Raw genomic sequence first — 25,264 nt, 5'->3', positions numbered from 1 at the left:
CAGTTCCTCTGAAGCACAGGAACCCACAATCCTCATGTCACTTCCTCCTGCTTCAGAACTGACACCAGTCACATTATCCACAAACATTCAGTCTCAGAAAACCAACACTTTCCCAGGTACTGGATTCCCAGAAGATTCCTGCTGGTCGCTGAGCACTGCTACAGGAGAGGACAGGACCCCTGGGATGACCACTGTGGGCATCACCACTTCAGTGGCTAAGGATGAACCACCAAAGGTCCCCATATCTGGCATAGCTGAGACTTCACTTACCAAGGAGAGCTCCTCTGGTGCAGAGTTCAGATCTGCTCCAGTCCTTGACAATTCCACCCCATTTACAAGTAAGAACCCTGATTTCCTTTGCATTGGAATTCTAAGCTTTTGCGAATGTGACTGAATGGGAGAAGATGGCTGTCAGGGATCTGTTTTAATGCCTCCTAGGCAGAATCTACCTTAAAAAATATTTATGTATTTAGCTGTGTTGGGTCTTAGTAGCAGCATGTGGGATCTTCATTGAGTCATGCGGGATTTTTCATTTCAGTGCACAGACTTGCTATCAAATACCAGATAATATCACTTATGTGTGAAATCTAAAATACAACACAAATGAGCATCCCTATGAAACAGAATCAGACTTAAAGACATAGAGAATGGACTGTGGTTGCCAAGTGGGCCAGGGGTGGGGAGGGAAGGATTCAGAGTTTGGAATTAGCAGATACAAACTACTATATATAGGGTGGATAAACAACAAGGTTTTACTGTACTGCACAGGAAACTATATTCAATACCCTGTGATAAAGCATAATGGAAAAGAATATGAAAAGGAATATATAATATGTATAACTGAATAACTGCTGTATAACAGAAATTAATACAACATTGTAAGTCAAGCATACTTCAATAATCTTTTTTTATAAGGAAAAAATTATGTTCTTTTTTTTGTCTGAAAATCATTTCCTTGAAACCAATCAGATGAGAAGTCCCCACAATTAACAAAAAGCTTTTCATCCCTTATGACCATCTTGAGGGTTTGGTTTAACATAAGATTTAATGTAAATGAGAATTATTCTTTAAATCCCTTCTGAGAGCTAAATGAGGGCATTGCTAATCCAGTGTCTAGTGAGAATGGTCCTCACAGATCCATATGCTTGGGGAATGAAAGGTAACACCTCTGTCTTCTACTTCAGGGCCAGATGAGTCTGTGGCCACTATCACCAGGGAGCCAAGTCAAGGAAAACATGGAGGTGCTGCTCGGCCAACCAGTAATCCTGCATCTCTTATGACTACGATCAGTGTGGGTAAGCAGAAGCACCATCTATATCTCTTTTTTTATAATCTTACTTATTTATTTTTGGATGTGCTGGGTATTTGTTGACACATGGGCTTTTCTGGAATTGTGGCAAGCAGGAGCTACTCTCTATTTGCGATACACGGGCTTCGCACCGAGGTGGCTTCTCCTGTTGCAGAGCATGGGCTCTGGAGTGTGAGGGCTTCAGTAGTTGTGGCTCACGGGCTTAGTTACTCCAAGGAGTGTGGGATCCTCCCAGACCAGGGATCGAACCCACGTCTCTTGAACTGGCAGATGGATTCTTATCCGCTGAGCCACCAGGGGGGGCCCATCATCTCTATTTCCTTCAAGGCCATCCCATGTGGGTCCTTTCCCCTCTTCTCTGGGGTCAAAAGTTGGATTGTTTAAGGAAGTAAAATGACAAGGTTTGAAATTGATTTCTTTGGCTTTTTGCCCCTCTGAGGATGTTTTGGGTTTTTTTCCTAGAGATTGTATTCATGGAACACATTTATTGCTTCACCCTGGTTATTTGTATTGTTCTTAACCAGCCAATCAGTTCAGCAACAGAAAATGTCCCAGGCCAGTTCCCTGCCCACTTTCTGTTTCTAAATCAGAGATCGTCACTGGAATCTTGTGTTGATAGGGAGGACACAGATAGACTTAAGGCAATAAGTAGTAGTAGAAGAAGGGATCATGGTCCTTGGCCATGCCACCATCGTGAGAATAATCTGAGAAAGTAGTCCCCAGAAAGAGTGCTCTTAGAAGGCTGAGCTTTTCTCACTCCTGGGGCAGTTACATGTCCTTCTCCTCAAGGATGGGAAAAGGGTTCGGGGAGACAGATGAATTTGAAAGAGGTTGAAGGTAAAGAAAAAGAATTCTGTCGCCCTTCTAGTCTCTTGCTTCTCAAACAGAAATCCTTATGTGGCCTTTCAGTGAACTAAGATTTAGGATATCTAGAGAAGGCTGCAATTTGTAAGTTGAAACTGGTTCAGCAAGAGCAAGCACCAAGGAGAAAAGTAAAACCAGAGTAGGGAAAGTCTCTAGCATGGGTAGAGCCCAGATTCATCACGCCCTTCCTTGTACAGAGTCTTTCTTTTGGGGGTCTGCAGTATATTGGGTTCCAGGCAACAGTTTCTTCTGAGCAAACAATATGAGTCAAAGCCCTCACCCCACTCACCCTAATCCCAACCCACGTTGGTCCATCTTTGGGATGGTCAGTATGTTCTCTGGTGTCCAGACTCTGGAAGTGTGGTAGGAAAGGGTAAATATTTTCTTTTCTGGAGAAGAAGGAAATATTTTGAGTTGAAATCACAGGAAGGAACAAATTATACTGTCCACCAGGAGGACACCCTTTCTGTGCTGTTTGCATATCTCCTACCAACTCGCTTTCTAATCACAGGTATGTCCACAAGAAGCCCAGAAATGGCTACAGCCTTGAAAATCATAAGCTCCCAGGAGCCCAGCATCAGCACAGAGACCAGGTACACTCTGGAAAATTCTCAGAAGACTTCAACAGCAGCTGTCCCTATGGTGACCACTGTGGAACCGGGCACCCTTCAGTCCGTGGCCACAGGGAGTGGCCGCATCAGCCTCCCTCCCTCACCCACAGGATTCATGACAGCGGCCAAGTCACCAGCAAGAGGAACCACAACTACAGAATGGGTCTCCCCCTCCCCATCTGAGGACTGGACCAATGCTCACTTTGGGACTCCAGAAGGGACCAACAAGTCACCGGGCACAGTGTCAGAGATGACCACTGTCATGAGCAAAGGTCATGAAGATATGTCTTGGACAAGCCCTGCCTCCATGGGGGAGACCAGCTCTCCATCTTCCCTAGAACCCATTTTTGCCACAAACTCACCTTCTGCACCTTTCATGTTACAAGGGAACAGTACCTTCTCTCCTGTGCCCACAACCTCAGTTCTCACCTCTGACTTGGAAAAAACCACAGAGGTTTTGGGCACAAGCTTGGAACCTGTGACCAGTACACCTGAAAGTGTGACCAACATCTCACAGGAGACACTAACCTCTTCAGAAGCCACCAGCGATACAGAAACAACTCATTCTTCAAGAATCACAGCAGTAACTGATATGGGGATCACTAGTTCAGCCAACACAGGGCCACCCGAAGCCACAACTGCAACGTTTATGTCTTCTACCAGAAGAGACACCAGTGTCTCCACATCAACTCCAGACTCTTCCAAAACTGCACAGATTGAGACAGAGCCAACATCTTCCTTGACCGCTGGACCAAGGGATACCAGCACCCATCAGGAGGAAAGCTTAAGTAGAGATCCGTCCAAAAACACAGCAGTAACCAATATGAGGACCACCGATGATGAACACGAATCACGTTCCTTTGTCTCAACTGACTCAGAACCATCCAAAACTGTATTCCCAATGAATACAGCCATCACCATAGGGAAAATCACTGTTTCCACCCCAATGTCTAGCTTCTCTGAGACTCCAAGAATTGAAGCTGAGACAAGTTCCTCCTTGATGTTTGAAATGAGGGAAACCAGCACCTCCAAGAATACCAGCTCATCCACAGACAAAACTACCATCCTTTCTGATATGAACACTGGTTCTGTTATTGAGGTGGCAAGGACGGAAGACATCTCCTCTGGTGGTGTGCTCAGTGCAAGCCCTGCCATTTCTACCATGTCACCAGTAATCTCCACAGAAACTATCACAAGGCTTTCTACTTTCCCCACAATGACAGAATCAACAGAAATAACTGTCACCATTGAACAAGGTCATCCTGCAGCTACATCACAGAGGACCCTTGATTGGGACACATCAACCACAACATCCATGGTGGAGACCAACACAGCTGTGACTCAGGGACTTCTACACACAGAGCTGATGACTCCCATGAGCACAGGCGCTCAAGAGATGTCTTGGACAAGCCCTGCCTCTGTGGAAGAAACCAGCTCTCCCCCTTCCCCAGTGACTTTATCTGCCGTGACATCACCCTCCCCTGAGTCTCCCACATTACCAGGCAGGAGCCCCTCCTCTCCTCCCCCTGTGACTTCACGTTTCACCCATGGTCTGGTGAAGACCACAGACACATTGGGTCCTGGCTTGGGACCTGTGACCAGTTCACCTTCAATTGAGATGAGCTCCACCACTGAGCTACTGTCCACTTCTGGAGCCTCCACAAGTACAGAGGCGATTCAGCCTTCCAAAAGCACAGCTGAGACCCATGGGGCCAACACAAGCTCTGGACATGAAGCTCATTCCTCTACCCCAGCTGACTCAGAGCCATCCAATGTCATGTCTCCAGTTGTTACTCTTTCCACCTCTAGAGAGACCACTGTTTCCACATCAGTTACTCACTCGACTGAAACTACAATGATTGAGACAGCCTCCACATCCTCTCTGAGCCCTGAACTCAGAGAGACAAGTGCCATCCCACAGAACAGTTCAACCACAGAGAAAATCACTCTTCTTTCCAGAGTGCCCACTGATACGACTACTGAGCTCGCTAAGACACAACCCATCTCCTCCACCAGCACATCCAGCCCTGGCCCCACTCAGTCCACCATGTCACCAGACACTCCTGCAGGCATCATCACCAGCCTCTCTACCTCCCCCGTGACCACAGAATCTGCAGAAATGACCATCACCAGCCAGACAGGTCCCTCTGAGGCTACATCACAGGGCACACTTACCTTGAACACAGCGACCGAAGCCTCTGGGGCAGGCACTCACCCAGCTGTGACTCAGAGCTTTACACACTCAGAGATGAGCACTCTCATGAGCAGGGGTCCCCAGGATGTGTCTTGGACAAGCCCTGCCTCTGTGGAAGAAACCAGCTCTCCACCTTCCCCAGTGACTTTATCTGCCGTGACATCACCCTCCCCTGAGTCTCCCACATTACCAGGCAGGAGCCCCTCCTCTCCTCCCCCTGTGACTTCACTTCTTACCCATGGTCTGGTGAAGACCACAGACACATTGGGTACTGGCTTGGGACCTGTGACCAGTTCACCTTCAATTGAGATGAGCTCCACCACTGAGCTACTGTCCACTTCTGGAGCCTCCACAAGTACAGAGGTGATTCAGCCTTCCAAAAGCACCGCCAGGACCCATGGGGTCCACACGAGTTCTGGACCTGAAGTTCATTCCTCTACCCCAGCTGACTCAGAGCCATCCAATGTCACATTTCAAATTGTTACTCCTTCCATCTCTAGAGAGAACCCTGTTTCCACACCAGTGCCTCACTCTACTGAAACTACAATGATTGAGACAGCCTCCACATCCTCTCTGAGCCCTGAACTTAGAGAGACCAGCACCATCCAGCAGAACAGTTCAACCACAGAGGAAGTCACTCTTCTCTCCAAAGTGCCCACTGATACAACCACTGAGCTGTCTAAGACACAACCCATCTCCTCCAGCAGCACGTTCATCCCTAGCCCCACTCAATCCGCAGTGTCCCCAGACAACCCTGCAGGCATCATCACCAGCCTTTCCACATCCCCTATGACCACGGAATCTGCAGAAATGACCATCACCAGCCAGACAGGTCTCCCTGAGGCTACATCACAGGGCACACTTACCTTGGACACATCAACCAGCTCTCCATCTTCCTCAGTACATTCATCTGCCATGACGTCACCCTCCCTTCAGTTCCCCATAGTACCAGGGAAGAGCCCCTCCTCTCCCACCCCTGCGACCTCACTTCTCACCAGTAGTCTCATGAACACCACAGAGAAACTGGACACCATATTCAAACCAGTGACCACTTCACCTCCACCTTTGAGTAGTCCTATCATGGAGACACTCTCCACTTCTGAATTCTCCACAGATACAGTGAAAATTCCTCCTTCCATACACACCACAATGACCACCGAGGGTTCCAGCAGTTCTGGCCATGAACTTAGTTCCTCTGGCTCAAATTTCTCTGAGTCCTCCAGGATCACATATCCTGCTTCCTCCATGGATGCGATCACTCTTTCCACATCAAAGCCTTCCTCCTTTGAGACCACAACATTTGAGACCAAGAAACTTTCCCATCTGACGCCTGGACTGAAGGAGACAAGCATGACCCTGCGTTTCAGCTCCAGCACACTCACGAACACACCTGCATCGGCTCTGTCCACTCATGGTTTGAAGAGTCCCAAGATGGATATTACTTCTTCTGTGACATCATCAGCCCCAGTTCAGTCTCTGTCTACACAGGATACTGATGTTCCAGTTAAAACAGTCACACACTTTAATGCTTCTCCCTCCATAAATGGATCTGCTGGTATAACTCTCCCAGAATCCAGTCTTTCTATGCCTGTATCAGCAAATACTCATCACCTACACACAGATATGCTGTCTTCAGCTGAGACTACTCTTGCTAACACACTGACATCTCCCATGTCAGAGGCCATGGCTTCCTTTGCCACATCTGGAGTTCCAGGTGCCATCTCAGCTACCTCCTCAGATGGTCCATTTTCTAGGACAGAATCAGACCCCAAGGAGGATACCAGGTCCACCGCTGCAGACGGTCTACCTTCTTCAGCTTCAACACCATTCCCCTCTTCAACCTTACATACCACTGATCCTTCAATGAGCTCCCTTTCCCATTGGATTACTTCCTCCCCAGCCACCCCAAGCACAGTAGACACCAGCCTTGACACAGAGAGCAGAAGGACTAGTGAATTACCTTTGGTTACAACTAGTATGCTGCAGACTTGGACCCAGCCACATTGGACATCTTTGCCACCCATTATGGACACTAAAATGACAGGGAGTGTTGGTTTGGGAAGAGTGACAAGTTCTTTTAGAGTTATTCCACACTCAACACAGTCAACAAGTAAGGACCCACAGCTCCTACACTCTCATTATTTCGGGCTTGGCTTCTTTCCTGACAGGTAAAAAAGGAGTTGGGCTTCCCTGGTGGCTCAGATGGTAAAGAATCTGCCTGCAATGTGGGAGACCCAGGTTCGATTCCTGGGTCAGGAAGATCCCCTGGAGAAGAAAATGACATTAATTAGGAGTCTGATTGTTGATGTTTAGTTGCTAAATCATGTCTAACTTTTTTGTGACCCCGTGGACTGTAGCCCACTAGGCTCCTCTGCCCATAGGATTTCCCAGGCAAGAATACTCAAGTGGGTTGCCATTTTCTTTTCCAAGGGATCTTCCCGACCCAGGGATTGAACCCACGCCTCCTGCATTGTCAGGGGATTCTTTACCATTGAACCACCAGGGAAGCCCTAGGAGTCTATTACTGCACCAGAAATTCCTTTAGAAAAACTATAGCTGATCTGTTTCCATTTCCAGGCACTGAGATGGGCACTGGGGAAACAAAACTAAGTAAGCAAGCAGTTGAGTCATTAGAGTACCATGATGGATGTTCTAACATTACTGCTAATGCTAATGATGGCAATAATAATAACAGCAACAAATGTTTATAGAACACCTCTTCTGTGTCAAATGCTATTCTAGTAAGTTGTTTAATTCCCATTGGAACACAGTTTGAGAAGGAATTATTATAAACTCCGTTTACAAGTGAGTTATATAGATATAGAGAGAGGTTGAGTAGTTTGTTCAAAATCATTAAAGCTGGTAAGAGTAAGAACTCAGACTATCTAAGCAAAAGCATGGTACTAGGAACCACACTCTTAACCATTCGGTTAGGTGGGAATGGTCACAGAGGTAGGAGAAGAAGCAGGAGATTCCTAGAAGCCAGAAGGGAGAGTTTTGAGAAGTACTGGTTAGTTCTGTCAAATGCTGCAGAAGAGCCAAGTTGAAATAAGGTGAGAAGTTCTTTGACAACATGTGGTCCGCAAAGATTCTAGGAGCATCACTGAGTTTTAGAGGACTGAAACGACAGGTAAAATAATGCGTAAATAAAAGGAGAGATTCCCCTTTAAACTGAGCCTGTTTCTATATTGAGAACAGAATCAGCTAGGGAAAGAAAAAGGAGTGAGTGAAAACCGAGGGAAAAAGTATCTGTGGGTATGGGAGGACCTTAAGACCTAGGAGGAGAAATACCACATTCAAAAGAACAGCAGATGAGGGAGGGAACTTAGGGGGATTTCATTCCATGGATAAGTTGAGTTCAACCACAGATTTTGTTCTGGACACAAATCCAGTGAGGCCCTCCAACTACTCCAGCACCTGTTCACTAGGCAATATGTGCAGGAGGGTGATTTATTTCTCAAACTAGCTTTAACAATTCACAACCAAGTTAAACACATTGAATGGGATTGATGCGCCCTTAAAACATTGGTTGGTAGTTGAGTGATGGGTGTTCAGAAAGCAAATGATGAATGGAATGGTAAAAAGGTGGGAGGAAGGAAGAAAGGGAGAATGAAGGGAGAGACGACTGAAGAAAAGATGGGTGTATAGTGGGAAAGATGAAAATAAGGAAGATGGATGGAAGGAAGGATCAAAAGAAATAGAGATTGAAGAAATAAGGATGAAAAGTTGCAAAGAAAGAAGAAATATGATAAGAAAGATGCATGGTAGGAAGAAAGGATAAAAGGATGAATGGATGAAAGAATAAATGGGTAGATATAGGGGTAGATGGATGGATGAATCTCTGGGTGAACGGATGGATCTATGAATGGGTGTGACCACTCAAGACATATAGCCCTGGTTCTGGTCCATACAGATGGTTAAGAAGAATTGAGCTGTGTAGTCAAATTAAGCGGATCCATTTAGATCATGTTCTCCTTCTGGAAGAGATAGTTACCTTAGGCTTCTTCCCTGCCTTCTCCTACAGGGACTGATGACATTGTGAAGCATATCACAAAGATACCCAATAAAGCAGCCCATGGAGGCACCACCATCCATACTCCCCAGGCATCCACATCTGCTAGTCTTACAGGTAGGTTCAACATTTTATTTCCCAATAATCTGACTTATGCTTTTATTTCTTGCCTGAGAAAGATGAAATGTTTCCTTTTAAAAATTTTAAAATTTTTTCTTTCTTTCTTTTATTCATTTATTTTTGGCTGTGTTGGGTCTTTGTTACTGTGCACGCTTTTCTCTAGTTGCAGAGAGCAGGGGATACCCTCTAGCTGAGGTTCTCGGGCTTCTCATCGCAGTGGCTTCTCTTGTAATGGAGTACTGGCTTTAGGGCATGCAGGCTTCAGTAGCTGCAGCACCGGGGGCTCAGTAGCTGTGGTTCCTGGGCTCTCGAGCACAGGCTCAATAGTTGTGGCACAAAGGCTTTGTTGCTCCGCAGCATGTGGGATCTTCCCAGATCAGGGATGGAACTTGCGTCTCCTGCACTGACAGGTGGACTCTTCACCACTGGGCCACTAGGGAAGCCCTGTTTCTTTGGACAAAGAACTATATGGAGTTGCCATGGGCTTCACTGTCCCAGTTGGATCTTTGTCAAGTAGTTACCAGGTAGATGCTACTTTTCCTTCCCTCCTAACATGGCTGAGTGAATTTAGCTCAAGGTTGAATGCGTCAGCTTCACATATTCACTTAATTCTAAAAAGGCTTATTATTAATTTACTGTGTGTTAGAGACTGTGACATAAACTGAGGGTACATAAATGAAAATACTCTGGCATTGCATCTGTGGAGCTCTCTCAGTCCAGTAGAGGAGACAGCAAAGGAACAAAATAATGATGATGTAACTTTTTTCAGCTTTTATTGGAGACTAGTTGGTTTACAATGTTGTGTTAGCTTCATACAGCAAAGTGAATGTTTCATGTATCATATACATATAGCCACTCTTTAAAAAATGATTTATTTGTCTGTGTTGGGTCTTGTTGCAGCATGCAAACTCTTAGTTGTGGCATTTGGGATCTAGTTCCTGACTAGGGATCAAACCCAGGTCCTCTGCATTGGGAGCATGGAATCTTAGTCATTGGACCACCAGGGAAGTCCCTATCCACTCTTTTTCAGATTCTTTTTCCATATACGCCTTACATAGTATTGACTAGAGTGCCCTCTGCTATACAAGAAGTCCTCATTAGGAGTATTTTGGCTGTGCCAGGTAGCATGTGGGATCTTAGTTCCCCAACCAGTGATCAAACCTGCATCCCCAGCATTGGAAGTGCAGCATCTTAACCACAGCTACAGGGCCCAGTCAAAACAAGAAAAAAACAGTGATCTAATTTTCTTAGCTTTCCTCTCCTTTTTCTGCTTTCACTCATTTTAGATTAGAGAGTATTCCAATATGGTCCTGAGTTATTTATACTCTCTGGAATTTGGGTAACATAGCTGCCACCTCTCTATATTTAATAAAAAGAGCAATTCGATTTATTTGGCTTACAGAGAGCTCTTTCATTTTATGTGCATGGTTCTTTGTTAAGGAGAGTTTTACTTCATTATGTTTTTAAATTTTGTTTCTGTTATTTTTATGATGTCTACCTGAGTGAGGAAAAAAAAAACTTATGTTGGTTTCCATTTTCAATTTTTCATTGTTCTCTTTTTTATTTTCACACCCTTAATATTTATAATTAATTCAGAAACCGATTTTTAAAAATTCTGTTCCTGTTTTAAATAAATACTTTCAAACAAACCCACAACAACAACAAAAAGAATTCGTGGAGGAGGTGCAGCCCAAGGTGAGTCAGGCAAGGAACATGCATGCTAAGTCGATTCAGTCATGACCGACTCTGAGGCCCCATGGACTGAAGCCCACCAGGGTCATCTGCCAATGGGATTCTCCAGGCAAGAATACTGGAATGGGTTGCCATGCTCCTCTCCAGGGGATCTTCTGGACCCAGGAATCGAACCTGCATCTCTTACATCTCCTACATTGGCAGCCAGGTTCTTTACCACTAACACCACCTGGGAAGCCCCAGGTAAGGTGAGAGCATTTTCCCATTCCAGAAGGATCTCAGCACATACCAGGCAGACATTTCTCTCCCTTTCCTGACATGGAGACAAAATAAGCAATTGCCAACCCAGTAAATAGTAATCATGTTGTCCCAATTTTGTGTCCATCCTTCACTTCACAGGATTATCAACAGGAGGGACAGAGAGGACAGAGACCACTGCCACAGCTCTGAAGACCACAGTGACAGTGACTACCAGAATGTCTACTCCCACTTCAGGAATGCTGCCTCTCCTCAGGACATCAGATAAAAAGGCCAGCACAAGCACAATAGGAACGATCATCACAACCCCAGATAGTCCAAAGATGACAGCCTCTTTGACCATCAGACCTGGAGATGAGACCAGCACAGTTCCTATGACAACCCCATCTACTTTCAGTAGAGGACCAGAGACTACACCCTCACTGGTCCCTAGTTCTGGGGCAGAAACCAGCGCTGTAGTTCCCATGACAACCTCATCTATTTTCAGTAGAGGACCAGAGACTACACCCTCACTGGTCCCTAGTTCTGGGGCAGAAACCAGTACAGCTGTTCCAATTCTGACTGTTTCCTCAGATGAACCAGAGACCACAACCTCATGGGTCACCCATCCTGCAGAGACCAGTCCAACTGTTTCCAGGGCAATCTTCAATATTTCTCATAGTGAATCAGACAGCACACCCCCAACAACTACAAGTTCTGGGAAAGAAGTCAGTACAGCTGTTACAACTCCAACTGTCTCCCGTGAGGTACTGGGGATGGTGACCTCACTGGTTGCTAGTCCTGGGACAGAGACCAGCTCAGCTGATCAAACTCTGGCTGTTTCCCCTGGTAAGCCAGAAACAACAGTCTCCTTGATTACCCATCCTGGGACACAGACCAATTTAAGTGTTCCAACTCCAACTGTCTCCCCTGATGTATCAAGGGTGGAAATCTCACCAACCACCAGTTCTGGGGCAGAGACCAGCACAATTTTTCCAACTATGACTGGTTTCCCACATGAACAAGAGACAACAGCCTCCTGGGTCACCAATCATGGGACAGAAGCCAGTTCCATTTTTTCAACTTTGACTGTCTCCCCTGATGAACAAGTTACAACAGCCTCATGGCTCCTTTCCACAGAGACCAGCACACCTGATTCCAAAACAGCTCTGAATGTTTCCCCTAGAGAATTAGACACCACATCTTCAGCAACCACCAGTCCAGGGGCAGAAGCCAGTTCAGCCACTCCAGTGATGACTAACTCATCTAGCAAACCAGTGATGGTGACCTCCCTGGTTCTTAGTTCTGGGACAGACACCAGTACAACCTTTCCGACTTTGACTGGGTTCCCACATGAATTAGAGTCAACAGTGTCCTTGGTCACCCAACCTCCAGAGTCTGACCCAACTGTGTCTAAGACAATGACTATTTCCCATAATGAATCAGATACCATGCTCTCAGTGGTCACCAGTCTTGGAGCAAAAGTCAGTTCTGCTCTCCCAACTACAACTGTCTCACCTGGTGTGTCAGGAATGGTGACCTCACTGGTTACCAGTTCCACAGCAGAGACTAGTTCAACTTCTCCAACTCTGACTGGTTCTCTGCATGAACCAGAGACTACAGCCTCATGGGTCACTCATTCTGAGAGAAAAGTCAGTTCAACTGTTCCAACTATGACTGTTTTCCCTGAGAAATCAGATACAACAGTCTCTTTCGTTACCCATCCTGAAGAGACCAGCCCAACTGTTCCCAGGAAAACCTCCAACGTTTCCCATAGTGAATCAAACACCACATTCTCAGTGGCTACAAGTCCTTGGGAAGAATTCAGTTCAGCTGTCCCAGCTACAACTGTCTCACCTGCTGTATCAGGGACAGTGACCTCACACGTTACCAGTTCTGTGGCACAGACCAGTACAACTTTTCCAACTGTGGCTGACTCTATGTACAAATCAGAGACAACAGCATCAGGTGTCACCCGTACTGAGAAAGATGCAAGTTCAGCAATTCCAACTATGACTATTCTCCCTGGGAAGCCAGATACAACAGTCTCACTGGTTACCCATCCTGAAGAGACCAGCCTAAGCATTCCCAGGACAACCCCCAATGTTTCCCAGAGTGAATTTGACACCACACCTTCAATAGCCACTAGTCCTGGGGCAGAAGGCAGTTCAGCTGTCCCAGCTATGACTACCTCACCTGGTATACCAGAGATGATGACCTCACTGATCACCAGTTCTGTTGCAGAGGCTAGTACAACTTTTCCAACTCTGACTGATTCCACACACAAACCAGAGACAACAGCCTCAGGGATCATCCACTCTGGGACTGAAACAAGTCCAGCTGTTCCAACTATGACTGTTTCACCTGGGAAGCCAAATACAACAATCTCAGTGGCCACCCATCCTGAAGAGACAAGTCCAACTTTACCCAGGACAACCCCCAGTGTTTCCCATACTGAAACAGACACCACATTCTCAACAGCCACCAGTCCTGGGACAGAATCTAGTTCAGCAATCCCAGCTACAACTGTCTCACCTAGTGTAACCAAGTTGGGGACCTCTCTGGTTACTAGTTCTGGGGAAGAAATTAGTACCACTCTTCCTACACCAACTGCTTCTCCAGGTCAAATGGAAACCACAGCCTCATGGGTGACTCATTCTGAGCCAAAAGCCAGTGCAGCTAGTCCAACTCCAGCTGTTTCCACTCGTGTACCACATACAGTGAACCCACAAGCCACCAGTTCTGAGACAAATGCTAGTATGGCTATTCCGGCTCTGACACTTTCTCCTGTTGAACCAAAGACCACAGCCTCATTGGTCACTCATCCTGGGGTGCAGGCCAGTTCAGCTACTTCAGTTGTCTTCTCTACTATGCCAAGCTTGGGGACCTCACTTTTCACAAGTTCTGGGACAGAGACAAGTACAGCTTTTACAATTCCAACTGATTCTTCACATAAACCAGAGACAGCAGCCTCATGGGTCATGCATTCTATGGAGACCAATACTCCTATTTCTAGAACAACTCTGAGTTTTCCTCATAGTAAATCAGACATCACACCCTCAATGCCTACAAGTTCTGAGGCAGAAGCCAGTTCAGCCATTCCAACTACAGCTATCTCCCCTAGTGTACCAGATGTTATGACTTCTCTGATCACTACTTCGAGAGCAGAGATCAGTACAACTTTTAGAACTGTGACTGATTCTACACATGAACCAGAGGCAACAGCCTTAGCAGTCACCCACTCTGGGACAAAAACAAATTCAGCTATTCTAACTATGACTGTTTCCCCTGGGAAGCCAGACACAACAGTCTCACTGGTCACCCATTCTGAAGAGACCAGCCACACTGTTCCAAGGACAACCTCCAGTGTTTCCCAGGGTGAATCGGACACCACACCCTCAATGACTACCAGTCCTGCAGCAGAAGTCAGTTCAGCTGTCCCAGCTATGACTGTCCCACCCAGTATACCAGGAATGGTGACCTCACTGGTTACCAGTTCTGAGGCAGAGACCAGTACCACTTTTCGAACTCTGACTGATTCCTTATATGAATCAAAGACCACAACCTCATGGATCACCCATTCTGGGACAAAAGCCAGTTCAGCTGTTCCAACTTTTCCAATTCTGACTGATTCTACTCACAAACCAGAGACAACAGCCTCAGAGGTCACCCATTCTGGGAAAGAAACAAGTTCAGCTATTTCAACTATGACTGTTTCTGCTGGGAAGCCAGATACAACAGTCTCACTGGTCACCCATCCTGAAGAGACCAGCCCAACTGTTCCCAGGACAACCTCCAAAGTTTCCCAGAGTGAATCAGACACCACACTTTCAACAGCCACCAGTCCTGGGACAGAAACAAGTTCAGCTCTCCCAGCTACAACTGTCTCACCTGGTGTATCAAGGATGGTGACTTCTCTGGTTACCAATTCCGTGACAGAGATCAGTACAACTTTTCCAGTTCAGACTAATTCCACACTGAAACCAGAGACTACAGCCTCAGGGGTCACCCAGACTGAAACAAGTTCAGCTGTTCCAATTCTGATTGTTTCTCCTGGAAAGCCAGATATGACAGTCTCACTTGTCACTCATCCTGAAGAGACCAGCTCAACTGTTCTCAAGACAACCCTCAGTGTTTCCCATAGTGAATCAAACACAACACCCTCAACAAGCACAAGTCCTGAGGCAGAAACCAGTTCAGCTGTCCCAGCTACAACTGTCTCACTTGCTGTTCCAGGGCTGGTGACCTCACTGGTTACCAGTTCCATGGCAGAGACCAGTATAGTTGTTCCAACTCTGACTGATTCCATGAACAAACCAGAGACTATAGCCTCAGGGGTGACCCACACAGAAACAAGTTCAGCTGTTCCAACTATGGCTGTTTCCCATGGGAAGCCAGATACCACAGTCTCACTGGTTACTCATCCTGAAGAGACCAGCCCAACTCTTCCCAGGATAACCTCCAATGTTTCCCAGAGTGAATCAGACACCATACCCTCAAAAGCCACCAGTCCTAGGGCAGACACCAGTTCAGCTGTCCCAGCTACAACTGTCTTACATGGTGTGCCAGGGATGGTGACTTCACTGGTTACCAGTTCTGGGACAGAGACCAGTAGAGCTTTTCCAGCTCTGACTGATTCCCTACATGAACCAGCGACCATAACCTCATGGGTCACCCATTCTGAGACAAAAGCCAGTTCAACTGTTCAAACTATGACTGCTTCCACTGGGAAGCCAGATACAACAGTCTCACTGGTCACCCATCCTGAAGAGACCATCCCAACTCTTCCCAGGACAACCTCCAAAGTTTCCCAGAGTGAATCAGACACCACACCTTCAACAGCCACCAGTGCTGGGACAGAAACAAGTTCAGCTCTGCCAGCTACAACTGTCTCACCTGGTGTATCAGGGATGGTGACTTCTCTGGTTACCAATTCTGTGACAGAGATCAGTACAACTTTTCCAACTCGGACTAATTCCACACTGAAACCAGAGACTACAGCCTCAGGGTTCACCCAGACTGAAACAAGTTCAGCTGGTCCAATTCTGATTGTTTCTCCTGGAAAGCCAGATACAACAGTCTCACTGGTCACCCATCCTGAAGAGACCAGCCCAACTGTTCCCAGGACAACCTCCAAAGTTTCCCAGAGTGAATCAGACACCACACCTTCAACAGCCACCAGTGCTGGGACAGAAACAAGTTCAGCTCTCCCAGCTACAACTGTCTCACCTGGTGTATCAGGGATGGTGACTTCTCTGGTTACCAATTCTGTGACAGAGATCAGTACAACTTTTCCAACTCGGACTAATTCCACACGGAAACCAGAGACTACAGCCTCAGGGTTCACCCAGACTGAAACGAGTTCAGCTGTTCCAACTCTGATTGTTTCTCCTGGAAAGCCAGACACAACAGTCTCACTTGTCACCCATCCTGAAGAGACCAGCCCAACTGTTCTCAAGACAACCCCCAGTATTTCCCATAGTGAATCTGACACTACACCTTCAACAGCCACCAGACCTGGGACAGAAACCAGTTCAGCTGTCCCAGCTACAACTGTCTCCCCTAGTTTACCAGATACAGTGAGCTCTGAAACAGACACCACTATGGCTATTCTACCTCTGACTCTTTCTCCTGGTGAAGCAGCAACCACAGCCTTATTAGTCACCTCTTCCAGTGCAGAGACGAGCACAACTTCTGCTTCAACTGTTTTTCCTCATTTACCAGAAACCACAGCCTCACCGTCCATCTGGCCTGAGTTGGAGACTAGTACAGCTCCTCCATCTCAGACTGTCTCTCTCAGTCCACCAGAAACATCCTCTTTCTTCACTATACCTGTGACCATGACAGCCAGAGTTGATCTAAATCCAACTGTTTCACTTGGGGTTTCTTCAGAAACAGCCTCAGTCTCCACTGAGGAGACACAACTCAGCACAGCCATTGCAGTGTCAGCTACTTCCCATGGTTTACCAGAGACCACAGGTTTCCTGGCCACCAGTCCTGAAGCCCAGGCCAGTACAAGCCTCCCTGCTCTGACTCTTTCCCCTGGTGGTCTTGGGCCTTCCAGGACCCCTGCAACAACCGTTGAGCTTTATACTGTAACTTCTGGGAACACAGAAACCTCACTACCTGCAACCTCTGTTGAACTCTCAGAATTTCCCAAAACTGTGACAGGGGACACTGTGAGCTTGAGACCATCGGAGACCACAATGCAACCTAAAACCAGTCATGTGGAAGGAGTAAGTACAACCACTATCCTGAAAACCGCCACTGTTGAGACCACTCATTTAGCTGCCACAGGTTCAGGCCCCACTGTGGCCGAGACCACAACCACCTTCAACACACTGGCTGGAAGTCCTTCTGCCCATGTGACCACACCTGGAACATCCACCTTGGCCTCTGTGACTGTGACTTCAGGAACAAGTAAGAATGTTTTTATTGTGATAAAATGTATACATATATATGAAATAATTGAAGTATTATTACCCACTCCAGTATTCTTGCCTGGAAAATCCCATAGGCAGAGAAGCCTGGCAGACTATAGTCCATAGAGTTACAAAGAGTTGGACACGACTAAGCAACTGGGCACATATGAAATAGTAGATACATTTACCAATCATATGTAAATGGAGAGTTCAGCAGCATGAATTACATTGACGCTATTGTGCAAACATCTCCACTATCTGTTTTCAAAATTTTTTATCACCCTGAACAGGGTCTGTGAACTCATTAGGCAAAAATTCCCCCTTTCCCACTCCTTCCAGCCCATGGCAACATCTAATCTATTCAGGGTCTATATGAATTTGCCTATTATAGGTATTTCATATAAGAGGGATCACACAATGTATGTTTCCTTTTGTGTCTGGCTTCTTTTGTTTAGCATGATATCTTCTTCAAGCTTCATCCATGTTGTAGTGTTTATCAGAACTTCATTCCTGTTTGTTGTTGCTGTTTAGTCACTAAGTCATGTCAGATTCTTTTGAGACCCCATGGACTGTAGCACTCCAGGCTCCTCTGTCCATGGGATTTTCCAGGCAAGAATATTGGAGTGGGTTGCCATTTCCTTCTCCAGCGATCTTCTTGACCCAAGGATCAAACTCGCATCTTCTGCATAGGCAGGCAGATTCTTGACCACTGAGCCACCAGATGAATAATATTCCATTTGTATAGATGGGCCACATTTTGTCCGGTCACCTGTTGGACACTCAAGCTGTGTCCATCTTCTGGCTATGATGAATAATGCTGCTATGAACTTGGGTGTGCACCGATCTGTCTGAGTCCCTCTTTCCATTCCCCTTGGGTATACACCTAGAATAAAAATTGTTAAGTCATTTGGTGAATTACTTATTAGGGCTGCCTTCACAAAGTACAACAAACTGAGTGGCTTAAGCAACAGAAATTTATTTCCTCCCAGTTCTGGAGGCTGGAGGGGGACCCTGGGAGAATGCACAGAACATGAACTATAGAATTAACCTATCTTGGATGGGGAGGGAGCTAGGGTATTTATCCACCAACTCCCAGGAATCATTGCTATGGGGATGCTCCCTGGGCCTAAGTCCCCTAAGACAAAGAGACGCAGGTGCTGGTATGTGCTGAAATGGTAAGAGCAAAGGGGAAGTGGGAATAAGGTGATCAGTTCTGCATCCCAAGAAGCTACATGTTGTTGTTGTTGCTTTTGTAGTCACTAAGTCATGTCTGACTCTTCGCAACCCCATGGACTATAGCCCACCAGTCTCCTCTGTCCATGCGATTCTCCAGACAAGAGTACCAGAGTGGGTTGCCATGTCCTCCTCCAGGGAATCTTCCCGCCCGAGGGATTGAACCTGTGTGTCCTGCATTGGCAGGCAGGTTCTTTACCACTGAGCCACTCAGTTCAGTTCAGTTCAGTCGCTCAGTTGTGTCTGACTCTTTGCGACCCCATGAATTGCAGCACGCCAGGCCTCCCTGTCCATCACCAACTCCCGGAGTTCAATCAGACTTGCGTCCATCGAGTCAGTGATGCCATCCAGCCATCTCATCCTCGGTCGTCCCCTTCTTCTCCTGCCCCCAATCCCTCCCAGCATCAAAGTCTTTTCCAGTGAGTCAGGTCTTCGCATGAGGTGGCCAGAGTACTGGAGTTTCAGCTTTAGCATCATTCCTTCCAAAGAAATCCCAGGGCTGATCTCCTTCAGAATGGACTGGTTGGATCTCCTTGCAGTCCAAGGAACTCTCAAGAGTCTTCTCCAACACCACTAGGGATGCCCTAAGAATCCACGTAATCCCAAGCAAACTGGGATGGTTGGTCAGCTGATATGGGAGGATCTTGGACAGGGACTGCTTCATGGGGTGTCTCAGGTGGGACAGCCTATGCCAGGCACCCATGTGAGACGTGGAGTAAAGGTGTGTCCTCAGAGCCTTAGCTCCCGCCCTCAGCCCAGGCTTGACTCAGGACTGGCCTCATTTTACTTTCCCAGCCACTGCAGCTGCAATTCCTTTCTTGATGCCTTTCACTGTCAACTTCACCATCACCAACCTGCACTACACAGAAGACCTGGGAAACTCGGACTCTAAGATATTCAAAGACACTGAGAGACACCTGCAGCTGCTGGTGAGAGACCCACACCAATTCCCACCTTGCCTCGGCCTCCCAACACCCTGCTGTCTTGTTCCCTCTCACTCGTCTCCCTCTCATTCTTTCCAGCTCAGGCCTTTGTTCAGAAACAGCAGCATTGGTTCCCGGTATGCCGGCTGTAGACTGACCTTGCTCAGGTGAGACGTCTCCCAGGGAACTAAGATCCCACATGCTATGTGGCATGGCCAACAGATTTAAAAAGAAGAAGAATGAGTGAATAATAGCCATATTTCTTCTAGCCCCACCCCCTGCCAAAAGAAAAGCATAACGAGGAAGGGGGTCATTGTTTCTATTTTTCCACAATATTACCATCTGGCTTTAGTGGAAGACACAGCAGAATATATGCTTCTGCATTCCACATTTACAATATTTCACCTTGTGGCCTCTGGAGAAAAAAATCATTGTATACTCTTGAAAGAGTAAAAGTGAAAATAATATCTTAGTATAACTATGAAAATATTTTTCACTTGGTGGATGCCCTGTAAGGTTGAGGAACTCTAGGGGTGTCTGGGCTGCACTTTGAGAACTACTGTACTATGCTACAGGGACATGTGATGGGAATACTTTGAAGTGTATAGACAATAGCAAGCAGAATTCCCAGACAAGAGAGGAATGGGATCTTTCTTCCTTCCTGAAAAAGCCACTGCTTTGGGTGAATCACCGTAGGGTCAGCTTAAATTCAAGACAAAGATATTTTTTTCCTTTATTTATTTATTAAAAATATGTTTTCATATAACTAGTTCTTTTTATATATAGCATTTTTAAATTGGCATATAATTGCTTTTGGAGTAGAAAATGGCAACCCACTCCAGTATTCTTGCCTAGAAAATTCCATGGACAGAGGGGCCTGGCAGGTTCGCAAAGAGTCAGACACGACTGAAACGATTTAGCACGCACACATGCACAAGCAACTCAACGCACCATTGCTTTGCAATATTGTGTTAGTTTCTGCTGTACAACAAAGTGAATCAGCTATATGTATACATCTATCCCCTCCCTCTAGAGCCTCCCTCCCACGCCCACCCCCATCCCACCCCTCTAGGTTGTCACAGAACACCAAGCGGGACGCCCTGTGCTATACAGTAGCTTCCTACCAGCTATCTGTTTTACACACGGTAGTGCATACACGTCAGTGCCCTGCTCTCCATTCATCCTACCCTCCTCTTTCTCCCCTGTGTCTTCATGTCCTTTCTCCACATCTGCATCTCTATTCCCCCCCTGCAAATAGGTTCGTCTGTGCCATTTTTCTAGATTCCATATATATGCATTAATATAGTTTTTCTCTTTCTGACTTACTTCACTCTGTATGACAGACTCTAGGTCCATCCACGTGACTACGAATGATCCAATTTTGTTCCTTTTTATGGCTGAGTAATATTTCATTGTTTGTATGTATCACATCTTCATTATCCATGCATCTGTCGATGGACATCTAAGTTGCTTCCACAAGACAAAGATATTTTTGAACCATCTCTCCCTTTACTTCTTCTTAACTCATTTTCTCTGTTTTTCTCCAAACTTGATCGCCTGCCCAACATGTGTTCCCAAAGAGCCTTTGGATTTGCCCATGTGAAAATAAAATCCGCCCCCTTTCAGGCTCCATGAAGGTTGTTACACAATGTCACAGCCAGCCATGGGGTGATTCATTCACATTATCCAAGGTCTATGATGCTCTTGGGTTTCCCTTCCATGTGCTGTTGTTGTTCAGTTGCTAAGTCATGTCCAACCCTTTGGGACACCATGGACTGCAGCACACCAGGCTCCTCTGTCCTGCAGTATCTCCTGGAGTTTGCTCAAATTTATGTCCATTGAGTCAGTGATGCTATCTAACCATCTCATCCTCTGCGGCTCCCTTCTCCTCCTGCTGTCAATCTTTCCCAGCATCAGGGTCTTTTTCCAATGAGTCTGCTCTTCACATCAGGTGGCCAAAGTATTGGAACTTTGGTATCTGTCCTTCCAATGAATATTCAGGGTGATTTCCTTTAGAATTAACTGGTTTGATCACCTCGCAGTTCAAGGGACTCTCAGGAGTCTTTTTCAGCACCACAATTCCACATGCTCCCTGCCCTAGAAATCTCTGTTGTCCTCCCTAAAATCTTTACATCCCCAACCCCAGGGCCCAAGCAGGACTCAATGGTTACTGGAGTGGTCACTATCTGTATTTACCTTCATGAGTAGACAGGGAGTGCACTAAGGGCTGGTAGGTGAAACAATGAGCTTGAATCAATTAATAAAAAGAATGAAGATAATATTACTGAGCCATAAAAAGGAACAAAATTGGGTCATTTGCAGACGTGGATGGACCTTGAGAGCATCATACAGAGTGAATAAGTCAGAAAGAGAAAAACAAATATCATAAATTAACACATGTGGAATCTAGAAAAATGGTATAGATGATTTTATTTGCAAAACAGAAATAGAGACACAGATGTAAAGAACAAATAAATGGATACCAAGACAGAAGAGGGGATGGAAGGAATTGGAAGATTATGATTAACTTATATATGAAAGGTTGTTGCTGAATCACACAAAGATGCCGGGATTCTTGGCCCCCGGAGGAGAAAAATTCAATCTGGAGCCAGAGATGAGGCTTGAGCTTTTGTGTAATAAAGTTTTATTAAAGTATAAAGGAGATAGAAAAGCTTCTGACATAGGCATCAGAAGGGAGCAGAAAGAATACCCCCCTGCTAGTCTTCAGCTGGATGTTATATAGTCACTAGCAGTCTGTTAATGAAAGAAAGGAATGTCTTAAAACTCAGAATGGCACCAGGCCCCTCACCCATAAGATGCAGTTTGGGGTAATCTTGGCACCAAATGGTTCATCCTGGGCCGTAAAATGATTAACTTGAATCTTGTAAAGGACAGATTACCGTACAAATAGTTTCCTTTACATAGATTAGGGCAACCATATCTGAGTATAACATACTGGTTTGTTAAGTAGGTTCTGAGCCATTAGGCAGGACCAACTTGAAGACACAGTCTGGGGTAAATGCATAGTACATTAGCATAGCTTAAGACAAACATTTCCATAAAAAAGGCATTGGTTATCTCAAGGTTTGAGAATAGTTAACTTCAGGTGGAAACAGGTGTCATTATGGCAACGCAGTATTTTAAGAGAAACATCCTTTTAAATTTGTATAGAGAAGGAAAAAAATATTGCTAGTTTGTTTCCTCCTGCCCCTTAAGAGAGATGAAAATGTCTGACACTTGCAGGCTATTTCCTCCCTTTGGAGACCCCTGGCCTTCCTGCCTGTTGCCCTCTCATATACACACTGATCTACTATGTATAAAATAGACAACTGACGGGAACATACTGTACAGCTCAGGGAACTCTACTCAATGCGCTCTGGTGACCTGAATGGGAAGGAAGCCCGAAAGGGAGGGTGCATATGTAAACATACGCTAATTCACTTTTCTCTACGGTAGAAACACAAACATTGTAAAGCAGCTATACTCCAATAAAAATTAATTTAACAGAATTAAAACTTAAAAAAAAAGAATGGGGACAAAAAGAAGTAATTGAGCTAAGGAGTAGCCCTGCAGAGTATCGCACTTAGGAGCTGGAGGGACCTGGAGCCCCACATAAGATGGAAAAAGATGTGTCTGGAAAAGCAGAAGAAACCCAGGGGAGAGTGCTGACCAAGGGACTTTTCTCATGGTCCAGTGGCTAAGACTCCACACTCCCAGTGCAGAGGGGCTGGGTTCCATCCCTGGTCAGGGAACTAGAGCCCACACATGTTGCAATGAAGACCTGGCACAGCCAAAACAATAAAATAAAACAAATAAATATTTTTTTAAAAAACAGGGAAGTGATCTTAAAAAGGGTAAAAATGAACTTTTCTACAAAATGAAAATGGAGTTACAGATGTAGAGAACAAACTTATGGTTACCAGCAGGTAAGGTGCAGGGAGGGATAAATTGGAAGATTGGGATTGATATATACACACTAGTCTATACAAAACAGATAACTCATTTATATAGATAAATAAGGACCTACTCTATACCACAGGGAACTCTGCTCAATACTCTGTAATGGCCTAGGTCTATATGGGGAAAGAATCTTTAAAAAAAAGTGGATACATGTCTTAACTAATTCGCTTTGCTGTACAGCAGAAACTAACACAACATTGTAAATCAACTATCCTCCAAAAAGAATTTTTAAAAAATAAAAACCAAGGAGTGCAATTGAAGGGGAAGCGTTATCAAGAGCATCCAACCTTTAAGCGTGCTTCCTGTTCCTGTTCCTGTGTCCCTTCTTCCCCAGGGCTGACAAGGGTGAAACAAGCACTAGGATGGATGCCGTCTGCACCTACCGCTCAGATCCCACAGGCTTCAGGCTGGACACGGAACGACTGTATCGGGAACTAAGCCAGCAGACCCAGGGTGTCACTCGGCTGGACCACTACACCCTGGACAGGGACAGTCTCTATGTCAATGGTGAGTAGCTCTGCGCTAGCTGGGGTCTCCTCCTACTCCCCAGATGGGGTCTCCTTGCAGTGTGATTTCTCTGTACCCACTTTCATAGTTCTGGAACAACCTACAATTTCCATAGGGACTCAGTTCTCTCCCCTCAGAACAACTTAAAAGGAACTTTTCAGGTCTGGAAATAAAGGTTCCTTCCAAAGTCTTCTTCATTCCAATGACCTTTCACAGAAGCCCAAATGGAACACGCAGACATCTAGAAAGAAAGCAGGCCCATGGCGGTCACTGGGGTTAACTCTTGCCCGAGAAACAATGGGTTTGCAATGCAGTGACTAATCCTCACGTCTTTATTTTCCCAATAACAGCTTGTGGTCCTTTACTCACTCATCAAGGGCCTACTGGAACTAAACCCCACCCAAGAAACAAACAACAAAGCTGTTAGTAATGTTTTTAGCAACAAATTCCTTTGCAATAATGCTCTTAGCAACAATACCTACGATAACACCTGTACTAAAAGCTAGTACTTATTGAGGAACCCATGTTCTAGAGTGTTATACGTATTATGCCTTGGTAATCCTGCCCAACATGGAGTTTAATGTATATTTGGAGTTTTATGTATATTTTGGAGTTTTATGTATATTTTTGGAGTTTTATATATATTTTACAGAGGAACAAACAAGGCTTAGGAAGAGAAATCCATTTTTCCAAGACCAGACGAACTAATACAAGTGGTAGAATTGGGACTCAAACCTAAATTGACTCTAAAATCTAAGCCCACCTAATTACTATGCTACACTGCAGACTAACCCAGCTAAATACCGAGCTCAAATATTAGGACAGAAAAGCATATTAAAGGACTTCTAGGGACATCCCTGGTGATCCAGTGGCTAAGACTCCACACTCCCAATGCCGGGGACCCAGGTTCGATCCCTGGTCAGGGAACTAGATCCCACATGCTGCAATTAAGAGTTCACATTCCACAAGTAAAGACCTCATGTGACACAACTAAGCCCCAACACAGCCAAATAAACAAGTAAATAGAAACAAATATTCAAAACATAAAGGACCTCTAATATGACAATTTAAACTAATTAATTAATTATGTCCTCACTATATCACCTTGGACAATTTCTTTCTTCTTGGATTAAAATCTGTTTTGTATTTCAGTAGTCCTTAAGAATTACCTAAAAGCAGT

At 45.6% G+C, this 25,264-nt stretch overlaps 1 protein-coding gene across 1 annotated transcript in view; it reads left to right on the top strand.

Annotated features, from left to right (window-relative positions):
• Positions 1–25,264, top strand: part of LOC128050492 (mucin-16-like) — a 97,611-nt gene that overhangs the window by 9,446 nt on the left and 62,901 nt on the right. Inside the window, exons 4-18 of the mRNA XM_052642747.1 lie at positions 2,895–7,088; positions 9,003–9,107; positions 11,202–11,801; positions 12,180–12,978; positions 13,063–13,373; positions 13,841–13,958; positions 14,056–14,654; positions 14,748–14,998; positions 15,053–15,395; positions 15,561–15,691; positions 15,773–16,067; positions 16,119–17,459; positions 19,490–19,623; positions 19,717–19,784; positions 23,912–24,084. Of these exons, the coding sequence (XP_052498707.1) occupies positions 2,895–7,088; positions 9,003–9,107; positions 11,202–11,801; positions 12,180–12,978; positions 13,063–13,373; positions 13,841–13,958; positions 14,056–14,654; positions 14,748–14,998; positions 15,053–15,395; positions 15,561–15,691; positions 15,773–16,067; positions 16,119–17,459; positions 19,490–19,623; positions 19,717–19,784; positions 23,912–24,084 (9,462 nt within the window). The remainder of the gene's footprint in view (positions 1–2,894; positions 7,089–9,002; positions 9,108–11,201; positions 11,802–12,179; positions 12,979–13,062; positions 13,374–13,840; positions 13,959–14,055; positions 14,655–14,747; positions 14,999–15,052; positions 15,396–15,560; positions 15,692–15,772; positions 16,068–16,118; positions 17,460–19,489; positions 19,624–19,716; positions 19,785–23,911; positions 24,085–25,264) is intronic.

The sequence above is a fragment of the Budorcas taxicolor genome, chromosome 7, assembly GCF_023091745.1.
Source record: "Budorcas taxicolor isolate Tak-1 chromosome 7, Takin1.1, whole genome shotgun sequence".
NCBI lineage: Eukaryota > Metazoa > Chordata > Mammalia > Artiodactyla > Bovidae > Budorcas > Budorcas taxicolor.
Note: the sequence above shows the minus strand (reverse complement) of the source record. Positions and strands in the feature narration are given on the sequence as shown.